Source organism: Octopus sinensis, linkage group LG28 (assembly GCF_006345805.1).
Source record: "Octopus sinensis linkage group LG28, ASM634580v1, whole genome shotgun sequence".
In the NCBI taxonomy this organism is placed as follows: domain Eukaryota; kingdom Metazoa; phylum Mollusca; class Cephalopoda; order Octopoda; family Octopodidae; genus Octopus; species Octopus sinensis.
Genome location: NC_043024.1, coordinates 3,614,434 through 3,630,447, shown reverse-complemented (window position 1 = coordinate 3,630,447; position 16,014 = coordinate 3,614,434). Strand labels below are relative to the sequence as shown.

General features: G+C 38.1%; 1 protein-coding gene across 2 annotated transcripts in view; it reads right to left on the bottom strand.

Annotated features, from left to right (window-relative positions):
* Window positions 1–3,890: 3,890 nt before the first annotated feature.
* The window catches only part of LOC115225780 (cap-specific mRNA (nucleoside-2'-O-)-methyltransferase 2), an 87,142-nt gene continuing 75,018 nt past the window's right edge, over window positions 3,891–16,014 (bottom strand). Inside the window, exons 13-14 of one of the 2 annotated variants that reach the window (XR_005004188.1) lie at window positions 8,322–8,668; window positions 3,891–3,902 (exon numbers count right to left, since the gene is read on the bottom strand). Coding sequence is in view for 1 of the 2 variants with exons in the window: in XM_029796733.2 (XP_029652593.1) it covers window positions 8,574–8,668 (95 nt within the window). In the remaining variant the exon portion in view is untranslated. Of the gene's footprint in view, window positions 3,903–6,327; window positions 8,669–16,014 lie in introns of those variants that run through there. The other variant, XM_029796733.2, reaches the window with a different exon arrangement.

Here is a 16,014-nt window from a genome sequence, read left to right as displayed (position 1 = left end):
ATTTGTCATAGACACTCAACACTGCTCAGAAATTGAAGAAGAGAAAAAATTCCATAGTAGTATAAAAGTCACGTGATAGAGCAAGCCAACTGTGCGCTGCAGGAAAATTTCGATAAGTATGTCTGATGATTTTATGTTCAAAATACATGCAGATAGAGAATATGGTTCTGAGATTTTGATAGTTTGCAAGAAATGAAAATTAAATAAAATTAGACATATTAATTAAAGTTTTGGTTGATGGCCAGAAGCAATGCAATTTATTATTTTCCCCCAAAGTAATACCTGTGGCTAACCTGTTTACTATAAGTTTGAAATATTTAGTGTTAGTGTTGTTGTCATACACACACACACACGCACTCACATATGTATACACATACACATACCTGTCTGTATGTATACAGATAGTTTATATATATACACACACACACAGAGCGGTGAATATATTGTCGTCTAAATTACGCAAAATTGAAAATAACACAGACATCTCATTTTAACAGATATATTTACCAAAATTACATAAAAATATCTTGAAATACTAAAGAATAAATTTATTTAATAAAATCGCCATTGGCTTCAATCATGGCCTCCAGATGACTTTGGAATCTCCTGCAACTCTTCTGGACAGTCTCCTTGTTTAAGTTGGTATATGCTGCCATAATCCTTGCCTTCAGTTCATCTTTGGTGTCACAAGGAGTTTTGTTGGTCTCTCGCTCAACTGCGCCCCACACATAATAATCAAGGGGGTTGTAGTGTTGGGGGTTAGGTGGCCAGATGTTAGGGGTGATGTGGTCACAGAAATTGTCTGACAGCCATGACTGGGTTCTCCTGTTTGTGTGGAAGGGGGCAGAGTGCTGTTGCCAGACATAGGGTTATAGTGATTGTCAGTAAGTGACATCCTATACTTTTTATAATTGCATGCGAGAAAGAGGGGTCACCATCTTGTACGTAAACAATACGAAAAAAAGAATTTGTAAGATGTTCGTACTAACTCATAACCTTTTCATTACTGGATGTAATGCGTTAACATATAAGGTTAATTGAAGGAAAAGGATCTTTTTGGTTTGAACGGCAGTTTTTAATAATTTCTAGGTAACTAAAAAATTTTAAACTTCGTATACTGGTAGAATGTGTTTATAAAACATCATTTTCTCTTGGCTTTCTTGAGAAAATTCTGTAGTTTGTAACATATTTCGTCTTTAATTTCTTGCATTTCGGCAAATTTAACCAATCAATGACCGTCTATTGAGGTGAAAGCATTCTGTGCCGTATGAATATGTCCCTCGTTTAAGAAACACATTGGGTTTATTTACATTTGTGAAAAAAAAACTACCCTTCCCCCACCCCTAACTAACCCTAAAACTAAAAGATTGAAATGCAATAGATCGATACTAGGGTCATAATTATAGGTGACAATTTCATATGACACCCATAATTATGACCTAGTATCGATCTATTGCATTTCAATCTATTTTAGATTTAGGGTTAGTTAGGGTTAAGGGTGGGGGAAGGGTATCTTTTTTTTTTCACAAATGTGTTTCTTAAACGAGGGACATATTCATACGGCACAGAATGCTTTCACCTCAATAGACAGTCATTGATTGGTTAAATTTGCCGAAATGCAAGAAATTAAAGACGAAATATGTTACAAACTACAGAATTTTCTCAAGAAAGCCAAGAGAAAATGATGTTTTATAAACACATTCTACCAGTATACGAAGTTTAAAATTTTTTAGTTACCTAGAAATTATGCTAAAAAGATCCAAGGAAAAGCTTGTAACATCACATGAACATATTTTGCAACCACATGTCTCAAAGCTAATAAGGCGAACATCCTTGCGTGCGGATGTGTATGCATGTGACGTGACTCAATGCATGTCTAGTAACCAACAGGCAAGAGAGGCACGAAACTAGAAATGTGTTCCTTTATATAAGGGATGAACTGGAAGTCCCTGACTTTCATGTCATCCGGAAGTTAATAGAATGTTCGGTAAGGTCGAGGGAGATTACTCTCGTTAAATCCCTTTTTTGTTTTGCTTTCCTGCTTGATCTCCAGGGTTTACTACATAACTCCCTCCTCAGACGAGAAGCAAAATCATTGTAATGATCTAGGGCAGATACGAAGCAAAACGCAATAGCAGAAACATTTGCTTGCAAAACAAGTAGTAAAATAGAAAACCAATACATGCATCGTGATGGGTACTGGATATAATTGCAGAGTTTGGTGCAGCAAACCTTTAGCTACACAGCTATGCACATCAAACTAAATGCAAAACATGGCAATATGAAAAATACAATGGGAAAAATGTTTTTGAACAAATGTTCTTTTGTATAAAGAAATAAGAAACAGTTTGTTTTGTAACACAATGTTAAATATAAATAGTTCCGGATAACTTTTGTGGCCAATGTACTGTTCAGCCATTCTTGTGATATAAGGTTCAGAGGTATGATGTTTTTGCGGTACTTGTGGAGGTGTTGTTTTAGGAGTGAATGTGCTTGATATGTTAGGTTCTGGAATGAGATTCTCTGAGAAAGCCTTTTTTATTCTGTCCATGGATAACTGTTTCTTTTCCACCATTAACGTCGACTTTGAAATTTTTGGGTGAGTGTGACAGTACACGATACGATCCAGAATCAGGTGAGGTAAGAGGTCCTTTAATGGAATCGTTCAGAATAAAAACCTGTGTCCACTCTAATAATTATAAAATATTTAAAAATAAGTATCTAAATTTAGATACTTATTTTTAAATATTTTATAATTATTAGATGTGAATTTAAATCTAAAAATATGAATAGTGATTATCTTGTTAAATAATTTGGTAATTAAATATTGGACTATAACTGAGTTAAAGATATCCAAGAGTTTATTAGGTTTTTTTTAAAGCCAAATTATATCTTCATAGATAAATACATATTTCTATCTATTTTTTTACCTTAAAAATAAATATTTAACATACTAAATGTGTTGTAGGAAATAATCCTGTTTTAAGTTTCTAATTTAGATAATGGATTTTTTTTCTATAAGAAAAATTATTATTTTATTTATTTCTTAAATAAATATTATTTAACTCTATTTGCTTATTTATTTAACTATTATCATTAACCTGAAGATTGACTATAATTTTAATTCGAATTTATTTCAATTGAATTTAAACTTAATTGTAATTCAAATTTAATTGTAGCCATGAAACGTACAGTGTTTTTACTTATTATATTATATTTATCATTCATTTTATACTTTTTGAAAAAACAATTATTATTATATATATTACTTGTTATTTATTTATTGGTTTATGTCTATCACTGTTTGAGTTGCATAATAGTGGTTTTATCTCTAATTTATATTTTATATATTTATATTGTGAAATTTGATTTAATACTAAATTGAATTTTTCCCTGTAAGTTTGGAGTTATACTCCCTAATATTATATATATAATCACCATCATCATTTAATGTCCGCCTTCCATGAATGCATGGGTAGAAGACTACCCCAAGCTACTGTGTCCATTTTGACGGTGTTTTTACAGCTGAATGACCTATCTACCAAATCAACTCACAAGGCTTTGGTCAGCCCGAGGCTATAGCAGAGACACTTGCCCAAGGTGCCACGCAGTGGGGCTGAACTCAGAACCATGTGATTGGAAAGCAAGCTTCTTTCCACACAGCCATATCTCTATGTATATATAAACTGATGATTTGCAGATGGAATTTGTTAAGGCATATTTTCAACAGCTGGATGCCCTTCTTGTTGCCAATCCTCACTTGTTTCCAATCAAGGCAATATTTCTCCATGGTTAGACATGTATTTCAGGGAAAACTTAACAAACAACTTTGCTTGTATGATGATATGCTTGCATATAACCTTCACCTGATATCAAAACCACAGTACACGACACACACACATCTATATGACAGACTTCTTTCAGTTTCCATCTTCCAAATCCACCCACAAGGCTTTAGTTGGCCTAGGGCTATAGTAGAAGATACTTACCCATGGTGTCATGCAGTGGAATAAACTTCAAGACCACATGGTTGGAAAACAAGCTTATTAACCTCATGACCTTTTGCTACCAGGAAAAAAAAAACAAAAAAAAACGGGTGGAATGATTCAAATTAGGACATCTTTGATTCTGGGTCTACTTGATCAAAAGTGACCTGGGGTTAAACAACAACAGATATTTTATGTGTGCTTTTATTTTACATTTATTTCACATGTATTTGCTTTTTGTGTTTTAATTTAACAAATTCATTTTATTGTTTCAATTTTCATTCAATAATTTCTTAAACAGCAGAAATATCAGTCACAGTTGATACAGTGGTCAGCAGAACTGACACCCACCCTCACCACCTGCAGGATTAAAGTTTAAACATGTGTCCACATCATTAGTCATTAGACTGACAGAGTCCTTTGAGCATTAGATGAAATGCTTTGTGACATTCGTTCCAGTTCTCTGTGCTCAGAGTTCAAATCCTGCTGATGTCATCTGTACTTTTCATCCTTTCATGCCCCATAAATTAAATACTGAAGGTCACTTCTTTCTCATTTCCTTTCTCTAGAAGAAATTAGTCATGTTTAAACCTGAAGAAGGATGAACTCAACCAGGTGGAAATGCCCAAGACATTCCTATGTCACAAAAGCACTTTTACAATGCCATTAAGTATTGAGGGCACAAGTTTTATAGTGGGCCAAGTTAGCATCACAAACTCTTGCCTCGAGACAAAATCAGTTATGAAACTGGAACAACAGCCTAAATAAGCTAAGGAATCCAGAGGTGATGGGGGTTGGAGGGGTTGTGTCACTTAGTCTTGAGAAGAGACAGACCCTGTAACCCTTTACAGGGCCTCTGAGAGGGGGCAAAGAGAAGGTATCCTCAAATTGGAGACTTAATCCAAATGCTTGCGACTAAAGCTACCAAAGGACCAGATGATGGTATTAAACTCAGTAACATTAGAATAGACCCTAGTAAAGACACTTAGTGGCCAAGTGGTATTAAAATGGGCTACATATTAAATTTCCCAGCCAAAATAAGCCATGGTGGGATTTGAACTCAGAATACAGAAATGTAAAGTGCAGGATGATATATATATATATATATTATATATATATATATATATATGTATATATAGCAAATAAGAAAATGGAGGAGAACAATAGGTGGTTCATCAACTTTTGGACATTAAAATGTTAGCTTATTTATTAATTAAACTGATAATTATAACATAGATACATATAGCATATTATTCTTTGTATATAAGATATAAGATATAGTAATATATAGGGATACATTACTATAAAAACATGAATATAAATTGGTAAAATAATTTATATTAATGTTTTTATAATAATTACTGGTATCCTTATATATTACAATATCTTATATGCAAAGAATAATATGCTATATGTATCTATGTTATAATTATCAGTTTAATTAATAAATAAGTTAACATTTTAATGTCCAAAAGTTGATGAACCACCTATTGTTCTCCTCCATTTTCTTATTTGCTATATAAATTAATGGTAAAATATCTCTTTACCTTCACCCATTTAATACACTAGGTAAGTTAATTGCAATGCAATAAAAAACACTTGTATATTAATAATTGGGTATTCTACTAGCAGTATATTGGATAGATATTATCCCTTAGTGGGCTGGATTCACAACCCCTAACTTTCTTGGAGGTATAAAGACCCCCTTCGGTCATGAATGACCATGGGATTGCACCTAGAAAGTTACCCTCCTAGACACAAGTCCGGGCAAGGTTGTTTATGGAAGACCAGCAGTCGCCCATGCATACCGGCCTCCCCTCTCCACGCCACCAGTGTTATCCAAGGGAAAGACAAAGGCCGATACAGCTTGGCACCTGTGACGTCGCAACTCATTTCTACAGTTGAGTGAACTGGAGCAACGTGAAATAAAGTGTCACCATCCAATGCTCTACTGATTCTGCTACACTGGCACTTTATTTGTTGACACTGAAAGGACGAAAGTCAAAATTGACCTCAGCTGGATTTGAAATCAGAATGCAAAGAGCAGGAAGGAATATATCACACGACATCCTGTTTGTTGCTCTAATGATTCTGTCAATCCACCATCCTAGAGTGGCATTTCCTTCACCGACCCCAGAAAGCTGGAAGGCAAAGTTGATTTTGGTGAGATTAGAACTCAAAATGCAAAAGTCAGAATAAATGCCACAAAGTATTTAGTTCCTTGCTCCAACAACTCTGCTACTACAGTGTTCTCAAGGTTTGAACTCGTAACCATGCAGTCGGCAGCAACAATCCATCGTCAGTAACCTCACAGCCAATTGTTTGCTTTTTTTAACTGAAATTCTTTCTATAAATGCACCTTGTTTTTTTTTTTTGGGGGGGGGGGGTCCATTATTATCAGCTCACAAAACTGAGAATATCAATACAATGAGGGGTAGATTTATTTTTAACTGAACACATTCTGACGAATTTCATCATCATCATCATTGTCATCATGTCAACAGTTTGACAGGATTTGAAGGGTCCAGGCACTGCATCATGCTCCAGAGTCTACTTTGGTATGGTTTCAACAGCTGGATGCCCTTCCTAATGCCAACCACTTTACAGCACAGAATGGATGCATTTTTCATGCCACCAACACTAACGAGGTAACCATGCAGCTTGCAACACAACAAAACCCAGTGTGGTGAGGGTGGGTTTTATGCAAGGAAATGAAGGGTTAAAGTATGAAAGAAAGGAAGGGGTGGAGGGGCAAGTAGGCTCTACATGGTTACTCACAATTAGAAAAGAGGGTGAGAATGATCAGTAGGAGTTGTTAGTCCAGGTGGCCCCTCAAGGTACAAGGTGACTAGAAGTGAACAGCAGCTAGGCGTATGGATGGGCAGGGGCTTACAAGTGTATATGGAGGAATAAAAGATGGCAAAATTGGAAGGTAAGCAACAACAGTAAAGACGAGGTAGGGCTGAAGGGTGGGGGTAGGGAGTGATGGACAACCAATGAGGCATGAGTTGGTAGAAGGAATGCTAATATGTTAATCTCTGTTGTATTTTGCCTTTGGCAAACAACTTCTCCCTTCAGACATTGTGTGTTGACAACACAATTCATTAACATTAGGAGATTTTCAGACACAGGTGTTTCAACATCATTATATCTCTTCAGTCAAAGCTATCTATTCCAAAGGTAAAATACAAAACTGATTAACATATTTATGTTCAAATCTGCTGGAGCATCTTCTATTTTTTACTTGTTTCAGTCATTGGACTGTGACCATGCTGGGGCACTGCCTTGAAAGGTTTATTGAAACAAATTGTCCCCAGTACTTATTTTCTTTCAGTCTAGTATTTATCTTATTGGTGCCAAAGTACTATGTTACAGGGATATAATCAAACCAACCCCAGTTATCAGAAGACAAACACACATGTGTGTGTGTGTGTGTGTGTGTGTGTGTGTGTGTGTGTGTGTATGTATGTATGTATGTATGTATGTATGTATGTACATGTGAATTTCAGAGTTTCCATCTGTCAAATTCACTCACAAGGCTTTGGTCAGCCTAGGGCTTTAAAGGAAAATACTTGCCCAAGGTACCATACAATGAGACTGCAAAGAAAGCTTCTTAACCACACAGCCGTTTGAGCACCATTTTAAGAATGAATATTGCACATAACTGTCATTTTTTTTTTTTATATATAAATTCTTGAAAATATCCTAAATGAGTTTGATGAATAAAAGTCACTTCAAAACCTTGAGTGGTGAAACTGAAGTTAGAGCTGGATGTTGTAGAAAATAGAATGAACATATAATGGAATTGGGGTGGGGGGGGCAAAGAGGAGAACAAAAAATATAGTAATGTCTTAAAGGACAAATTAGGGGACAAAGGAAGAAGAATGAAGAAAATCACAGCAGTTAGTACAGGTATGAGAGGGAAGAGTAGAACTGTCCCTTACAGACCATTGTGACAAATGTGAAATGACTCATGACCCATGATTTACATGCCACATCACTTCCCATAACTGGAAGCTCACAAAACTGTCCACAGGGTGGGGGGATGCCACTTGGAAACTGTCTTTGAATCCTTGAAGAAAGAGTGTCTCTTACAAACACATATATACAGAGTCTTTGAGAAAAGGTTACACAACACACATTCCTTACAGAATATTAACATGCACACACACACACACACAGATTCACACATAATGACTATCTCTGGGGAAGGGTGATACACAGACTTCTCTTGGAGGAGATGACATTTACAGACTGTTTCTGGAGTGAGTGCTTCCAATCACACCAAAAAAGGATTACTGTTCCCTTTGGATGTCAGTATACACACACACTCACACTCCTTTGTTGGCTTGATTCCATTATATCTTGGTTGCTTAGAATCTTGTCTATCTCTTTGTCATAAACTTTTCTTCCAATCTCTGGGGCTTGTTCACTGCTGGCAGTCATGACTTCAAGATGAGAGTGGAATGAAAAAACATAAAACAAATATGAAAAAAAAAATAAAATGGAAAGAAAATCATGAAGACATGAAAGGCAGGTCAGGGCAGTTGTGTTGCTAAAAACAAAAAGACCAGGACAGTTGTGTTGTTAAACGTGCTCCTTCTCCCAATTGAGTTTCGTGAATATGAAACATTTCAGTAGGTTTTCGTTACTTTTCATCAATTCTGAGAAGAATTCAACATCTGATAAATAAAAATATAAATATATATATAAACAAATAAATAAATAATTATACAAACAAATAAACAAATAAATAAATACACACATACATACAGGGCTGGATTCAGACCAAGTGGGACCCCTACCATTTCACTAATTCAAAAGAAAATAAAGAGAGCCCAATTAAATCTAGGAGCCCCAAATAGGCTGAAGAAGCCCTAAAACTTAAAAAGAACTTGATACATTCACCAGAATTCAGTTAAATTTAATGGCTTTTTAAACCTAAAAGAACCCTGCAAATTAAGAAAAGACTCAATAATTTTAACAGATAAAAATAATTACAAATTATTAATTTTATTGCTATAAAATACAATTTTCTAATTTTTAACTTCAAGCTTCAGGTTGCTCTGAGTTAAAGAGTTCCCCCAGCCAAACTTGACTTTCCTGGGTCATGGCCCATACATAAATCTGGCATTGCATATATGTGTTCGAATATACTCACACATGAAATCAAGGAGGCTGAAACTTCAAAGCCACTGTCGACCCTTCTTCTTGTAAAAATTTAATAAACATGTAATCTATGAAAAAATACTAAGTACTAGTTTAATCATCATCATCATCATCCTTCTTCTTGCATGCTGCATTTGAGTCCTCTTATGCTCAACTTTTCTCTCAATACATTCACACTTTGTCGTTCATGTACACTGATGTTGCACATCCAGCAGATCATACTGCCTTCATTCTTCTCTAGTCTACGCATGTCTTTTGCATTCATAGCCCATGTCTCTCAACCATGGAGTATAGTTGTCCGTACACAAGCATCATACAGTTTACCCTTTTGTTGTCAACAGAGGTAATAGCTCTCTGAACTTCCTCCATCCTATTCTTGTTTTAGAAACAATACTTTCAGAACATCTTTCACCATTGCTAATTTGATCACCTAGGCAACAGAAACCATCTATTACCTCAAGGGAGCCTCCTAGACATTTGAGAGAGTCTAAATCCCATGTACTCTTAGTGCTGTTGTTCCTGCACATCTGCCACACATGGAGGTGACTTTATCTGTTATTCTATCTGTAATTCCATTGTATCTCTTACATGGGTGCAGCAAATGGAATTACTTCTCACTCCATTCCTACATATTGAGCAGGACCATTTACCTGATGGAAAGAGAGTCTTATCTGCTTTCTTACTAACAACAACTTTGGTCTTAGCTAGGTTAACTTTAAGGCCCTTTGATTCTGGGTTTTGCTTCCATACCTGGAATTTCTTCTCCAATTCTGCTACAGATTCTGCAATAAGAGTAGGGTCATCAGTGTACAGTAGTTATCACAGACATCCAGTTTTGAATTCCTTATATATATATATACATATATAAGTATCTGCAGGATCAACTAGAATCAAGGTATTTTAATAAAATGACCCAAAGTAGAGTCAAGAACAGCATATCCATCTATCAACAGCGTGTAAGGACACACATGTATTTACTTGAGTACATACAGACTTGTCCTTCCAGTTACACATACATCTACAAGTACAGACCAAATACAATCAACATACACGTAAAAAAACACGAGTATACTCTGGCATGTTTGTGTATGTGTGTGTCTATATATATATATATATATACATATAGGGGGACGCACACACTTCCACACAAAAATGCATATGCATTAATATATAATGTGTGTTTGTGTGTATGAATGTCTATACAAACTTACACACTTGTAGACAAATTATATATACATACTCACTCATGCTATGGATACTTATGAATATAATAAACATGCAAAAGAGGAAAGTTATTGTAGCCAGTAGGCATGAACCTATTTCTCTTGTATTTAATATCGCCTGAAACTTCCTAAATATCATAAAAGCCATATGACCCAAGTATAGTCTTTATTGTAGTCACATGACACAGTGACATTAATATAGGCAGACCATAGATTATTGCAGTCATGTGACATAACAGGAGATGGTAATTAAAATAAGGCCCAGATTTATATGCGTGTGTACGTATGTATGCATATGTGTGTGTGTGTGTATGTATGTGTGTTTGTGTGTGTGTATGTCTGCATGGAAGTGTGTATATGTGTGTGTGTGTGTGTGTATAGATATATGTATACATGGAAGATGGACCTTAAACGATGATGATGATGCGCACACAGACAGACAGACACACACACACACACACACACACACATAAATAAAGCATATATCATCATCATCATTTAACATCAGTTTTCTATGCTGGCATGAGTTGGATGGTTATATTCTAGTGTGTGTGTGTGTGTTTTACAGACAAGAAAGTAATTTTGAACACAGTAGACCTGCAAAGACAGCTAAGAGAGATTAGGTATTTACACTTAGAATAGAGAAAAAAGTTGCCCTCATGTGGTGAAATTTACATTTTTGTCTGTAAAATACCAATAAAGTTTGTTTATAAAATGTTCCTATATGTGTGTGTGTGTGTGTGTGTGTGTGTCAGCTCTGAAGAAATGATATGCAAAAAACCTTTTGCCTTGACAAACCCAATCAGGGATCTTCATGAGATCTAGACCTGCTATGACTAAGACCCAACCTTACTTAAAAATAGCAGTTGTATTTCTCCCTCAAAACAACGAAGGAAGAACACATGAAATAAAAATATAAATAGCTTCTCATGCTAAAAATAGAAAGGAGGTTGTTGACCTGGGTTTAAACAACAACAACAAGATCATTTAGTTTGGGTTTGTAATAAATAACAAAATGAGTTGATGAGAAAGCTTCTACATGGTTGTTCAGCTTGCTAGAAATAAAAACCAAATCTCTCTCAACACACACCTCATTGCAGTAATAGCAAACATTTTTTTTCTTTTGTTTTGGTACAACAAAGTTTTAATTTCTTTAAGAATATCCTGTTAGAGACACATGGCTAAGGGGTTCGTGTATTCAGCTCCTGATCATAAGGTTGTGATTTCAATTCCTGGTGGTGTGTCCTTGAGCAAGACACTTTATTTCCTGTTGCTCCAGTCCACTCAGCAGGCAAAAATGAGTTGTATCTATATTTCAAAGGGCCAGCCTTGTCACACTTAGTGTGTCATGCTGAATCTCCCTGAAAACTAAGTTAAGGGTAATATGTGTCCATGGAATACTCAACCACCTGCACGTAAATTCCACAAACAGGCTACTCCGAATGATCAGATCAACTGGAACCCTCAACTATTTTTGTACGTAGTAAGTGACAGAGTACTTAAAATTAGATTAGTGCTTCACCATAGGTCAGCTACCATCATCTCGGCATATGCCCCTCAACCAGGGCTACCGGAAGCACAGAAAGACCAATTCTACGACACCCTACTGCGGACCACCTCGTTGACAAATGACAGTGACCTTCTCTTTGTGGCAGGTGATTTCAATGGACATGTTGGACGGCATGTCGGGGGCTTCCATGGTGTTCATGGAGGCTACGGTTTTGGCTCTCGTAATGAGGAGGGAACCAGGCTGCTGGAGTTCTGCGATGCAAATGACCTAATGGTTTGCAATACCAACTTCAGGAAACCCACCTCTCACCTAGTCACCTACTGTTCTGGCAGACACACTAGCCAGATTGACTACTTCCTTGCCAGAAAAAGGGAAAGAGGGCTGCTTATAAATGCCAAAACCTTTCCAGGCGAAGAATGTACTCCTCAACATAGATTAGTAGTTAGCAACTTCAGGATCAGGGCTAAATGGCTGCCCAGAAGAAGACCAGCTTGGAGGAGAAGGGTCTGGAAGCTTAAAGATCCTGCAAATGGACAGAGATTTAGAGACGTACTACTTGAAGTCTTCGATGAAATAGAAGGGGATATAGCTTCACATAATGTGGAAGAAAACTGGAGGTTTCTACGGGACAAGCTGCTGACAGCCACTGACCAGATCTGTGGATGAAGCAAAGTCCCATCTCAACCCAAGGTAACATGGTGGTGGAACACTGTGGTTGACAGGGCTATTAGACAAAAGAGACAGGCTTGGAAGGACTGGAAGAACGGTGGTAGCAGGGAATTGTACCAGACAGCCAGAAGGGAAGCTAGGAGGCAGGTTTATTTAGCCAGAGGGGAAGCGGATAAGAAAAAATTTGCCAATGTTCTGAGCCACGAGGATGAAAGACTTGAGGTATTTCGTGTTGCAAGACAGTGTGTAAGAGAGAATCGTGATGTGGTAGGAGAGAAATGTGTCCGCATGGATGATGGTTCACTTGCGCTAAATGAGGATGCAAAGAGAGAGGTTTGGAGATGCCACTATGAAAGGTTGCTGAATAAAGAAAATGAATGGGATAAAGAGAGTCTGCCGAATGTCAACCCAACAGAGGGACCAGCCATCCGAGTTGAAAATTCTTCGGTAGTTAAAGCAATTAGAAGCATGAAGACAGGGAAAGCCCCAGGCCCATCAGGAATTACTGCAGAGATGCTCAAAATATTTGGCAGTGTCGGCTATAACTTAGTCACCCGTATAGTCAACCAGGTGATACACGAAGGAGTCATACCCAATGACTGGTGTAGCAGCATACTAGTCAACTGCTACGAAGGTAAAGGTGATGCCCTAGATACAAATAATTACAGAGGTATCAAGCTGTTGGATCAGGTAATGAAGGTTACGGAGAGGGTCATAGCGCAACTAATTAGAGAGAGAGTTAGTTTAGATGAGATGCAGTTTGGGTTTGTGCCAGGGAAAAGTACCACTGATGCTATATTCCTGGTAAGGCAGCTGCAGGAGAAATACCTAGCCAAAGATAAGCCCCTGTACCTGGCTTTCGTTGACATGGAGAAAGCCTTTGACAGGGTCCCCCGATCCCTTATCTGGGGGTCAATGAGGAAACTAGGGATAGATGAATGGCTGGTGAGGGCTGTGCAAGCCATGTACAGGGATGCCGTAAGTAAGGTTAGGGTTGGCAACATGTACACAGAAGAATTCAAAGTAGAGGTTGGGGTCCACCAGGGTTCAGTACTCAGCCCCCTCCTATTTATCATAGTCCTCCAGACAATTATGGAGGAATTCAAGACAGGTTGCCCCTGGGAGCTCCTCTATGCTGACGACCTTGCTCTAATTGCTGAGTCACTATCAGAACTGGAGGAGAATTTCCAGGTGTGGAAGGAGGGTTTAGAATCGAGGGGCCTTAGAGTCAACCTAGCTAAAACCAAAGTACTAATAAGTAGGAAGGTAGACAATCCATAAATGTCTTCAGGAAGATGGCCCTGCTCGATCTGTAGAAAAGGTACAGATGCTCGGGAGCATTAACCTCTGAAAATCTGCAGAAAACAACTTCCGTCACTTTCCAGGGGGAAAAACTAGAAGTAGTTGATAGCTTCCGTTATCTAGGTGACCAAGTCAGTAGTGGGGGTGGGTGCGTTGAAAGTGTAACTGCTAGAGTAAGAATAGCCTGGGCAAAGTTTAGGGAGCTCTTACCTCTGCTGGTGACTAAAGGCCTCTCGCTCAGAGTAAAAGGCAGACTGTATGATGCATGTGTACGAACAGCCATGCTACATGGCAGTGACACATGGGCCGTGACTGCTGAGGACATGCGTAAGCTCGCGAGGAATGAAGCCAGTATGCTCCGATGGATGTGTAATGTCAGTGTACATACTCGACAGAGCGTTAGTACCTTGAGAGAAATGTTGTACCTAAGGAGCATCAGTTGTGGTGTGCAAGAAAGACGATTGCGCTGGTATGGTCATGTAGCGAGAATGGATGAAGATAGGTGTGTGAGAAAGTGCCAATCCCTAGCAGTTGAGGGAACCCATGGAAGAGGTAGACCCAGGAAAACCTGGGACGAGGTGGTGAAGCATGACCTTCGAACTTTAGGCCTCACTGAGGAAATGACCAGCGACCGAGACCTTTGGAAATATGCTGTGCGTGAGAAGACCAGGCAGGACAAGTGAGTCCAGCCCACTTATGCATGCCTTTCCTCCCTTGGACACAGAAAGACCTGTTGAGGCAAACGAAGTCGATATCGAACCTCATCCGACGACAGGCACCCATGCCATCCCCCCTTTGCTTGTGAAGACCTGTTGGGGTAAGTGAAATCGGAATCGGAATCGAAATTGAACCAATCCTATGACTGGCACCCGGCAGATGCCAGGACCCCTAGACTGGTGGTATGTACAAAGCACTATCCGAATCGTGGCCGATGCCAGCGCCACCTTCCGTGCCGGTGGCACGTAAAAAGCACCAATCCGACCATGACCGAAGCCAGTGCCGCCTCGACTGGCTTCCGTGCCGGTGGCACGTAAAATGCACCAATCCAACCGTGGCCGTTGCCAGCCTCGCCTGGCACCTGTGCGGGTGGCACGTAAAAAGCACCCACTACACTCACGGAGTGGTTGGCGTTAGGAAGGGCATCCAGCTGTAGAAACATTGCCAGATAAGACTGGATCCTGGTGCAGCCTTCTGGCTTCCCAGATCCCCGGTCGAACCGTCCAACCCATGCTAGCATGGAGAACGGACGTTAAACGATGATGATGATGATGATGATGATATATATATATATATCACTGGTCTTCGATGTGAAGGGGTCCCAATGCAAATACATATATCCTTTTCCAGTGACTTTTCGTCACTGATCTCAAAAAAGTGTAAACAAGCAATAATAAATCTCTGAACGAGGTATAATATATATATAACTATTTGCATTTTGGGTCTATTAGTATGCCAATCGAAGCGCATTCATGGTTTGGGCTACCTGCTGTCATCCGCAGTTGCAATATAATTTTCATTGGATCTAAATCAGGAAATCCACAATGTTTATTGAGTTTATAATTGATGAGGGAAACAGGAGGTGGATTTAGTATGACGATGATTGTTTTGACCCCTTCTGCAGCTGTTCCTTAGGGGACACCAAACACTGATTGATAAAACACAACTAGATGCACAATATCGTACTCCTAAGGGACAGCTGTCGGATGGGTCAAAACAATTGTCGTACTGAATAAAAATTCGTACTAAATCCATCTTCCATTTCCTTCATCAATTATATATATATATATATATATATATATATATATATATATAATATATATATATATACATAGATATAGACATATATAATAGAAATATGTTACAAAAAGAAAATAGAAACTACACGTGGAAATGTAAGGGGAAAGTAAGAAGAAAAATAAGCGAAAATGCACATTGGAAATCGAAAAAATAAAGGCTTTTTATGAAAAGTAACGATAAATATATACAATTAGATGAACTGAGGTAGAAATAAAAGTAATAAAAGTCATTATTGTGAATTGTTAAAGAGATTCAAAAGCATACCGGTTTGAATGCACCCTTTTTTTGCCGAAGATTCTACAGAGTGGGACTGAACCTGGGATTTCATGAAAAGGGAACTGCTTAACCATTTGGTCAA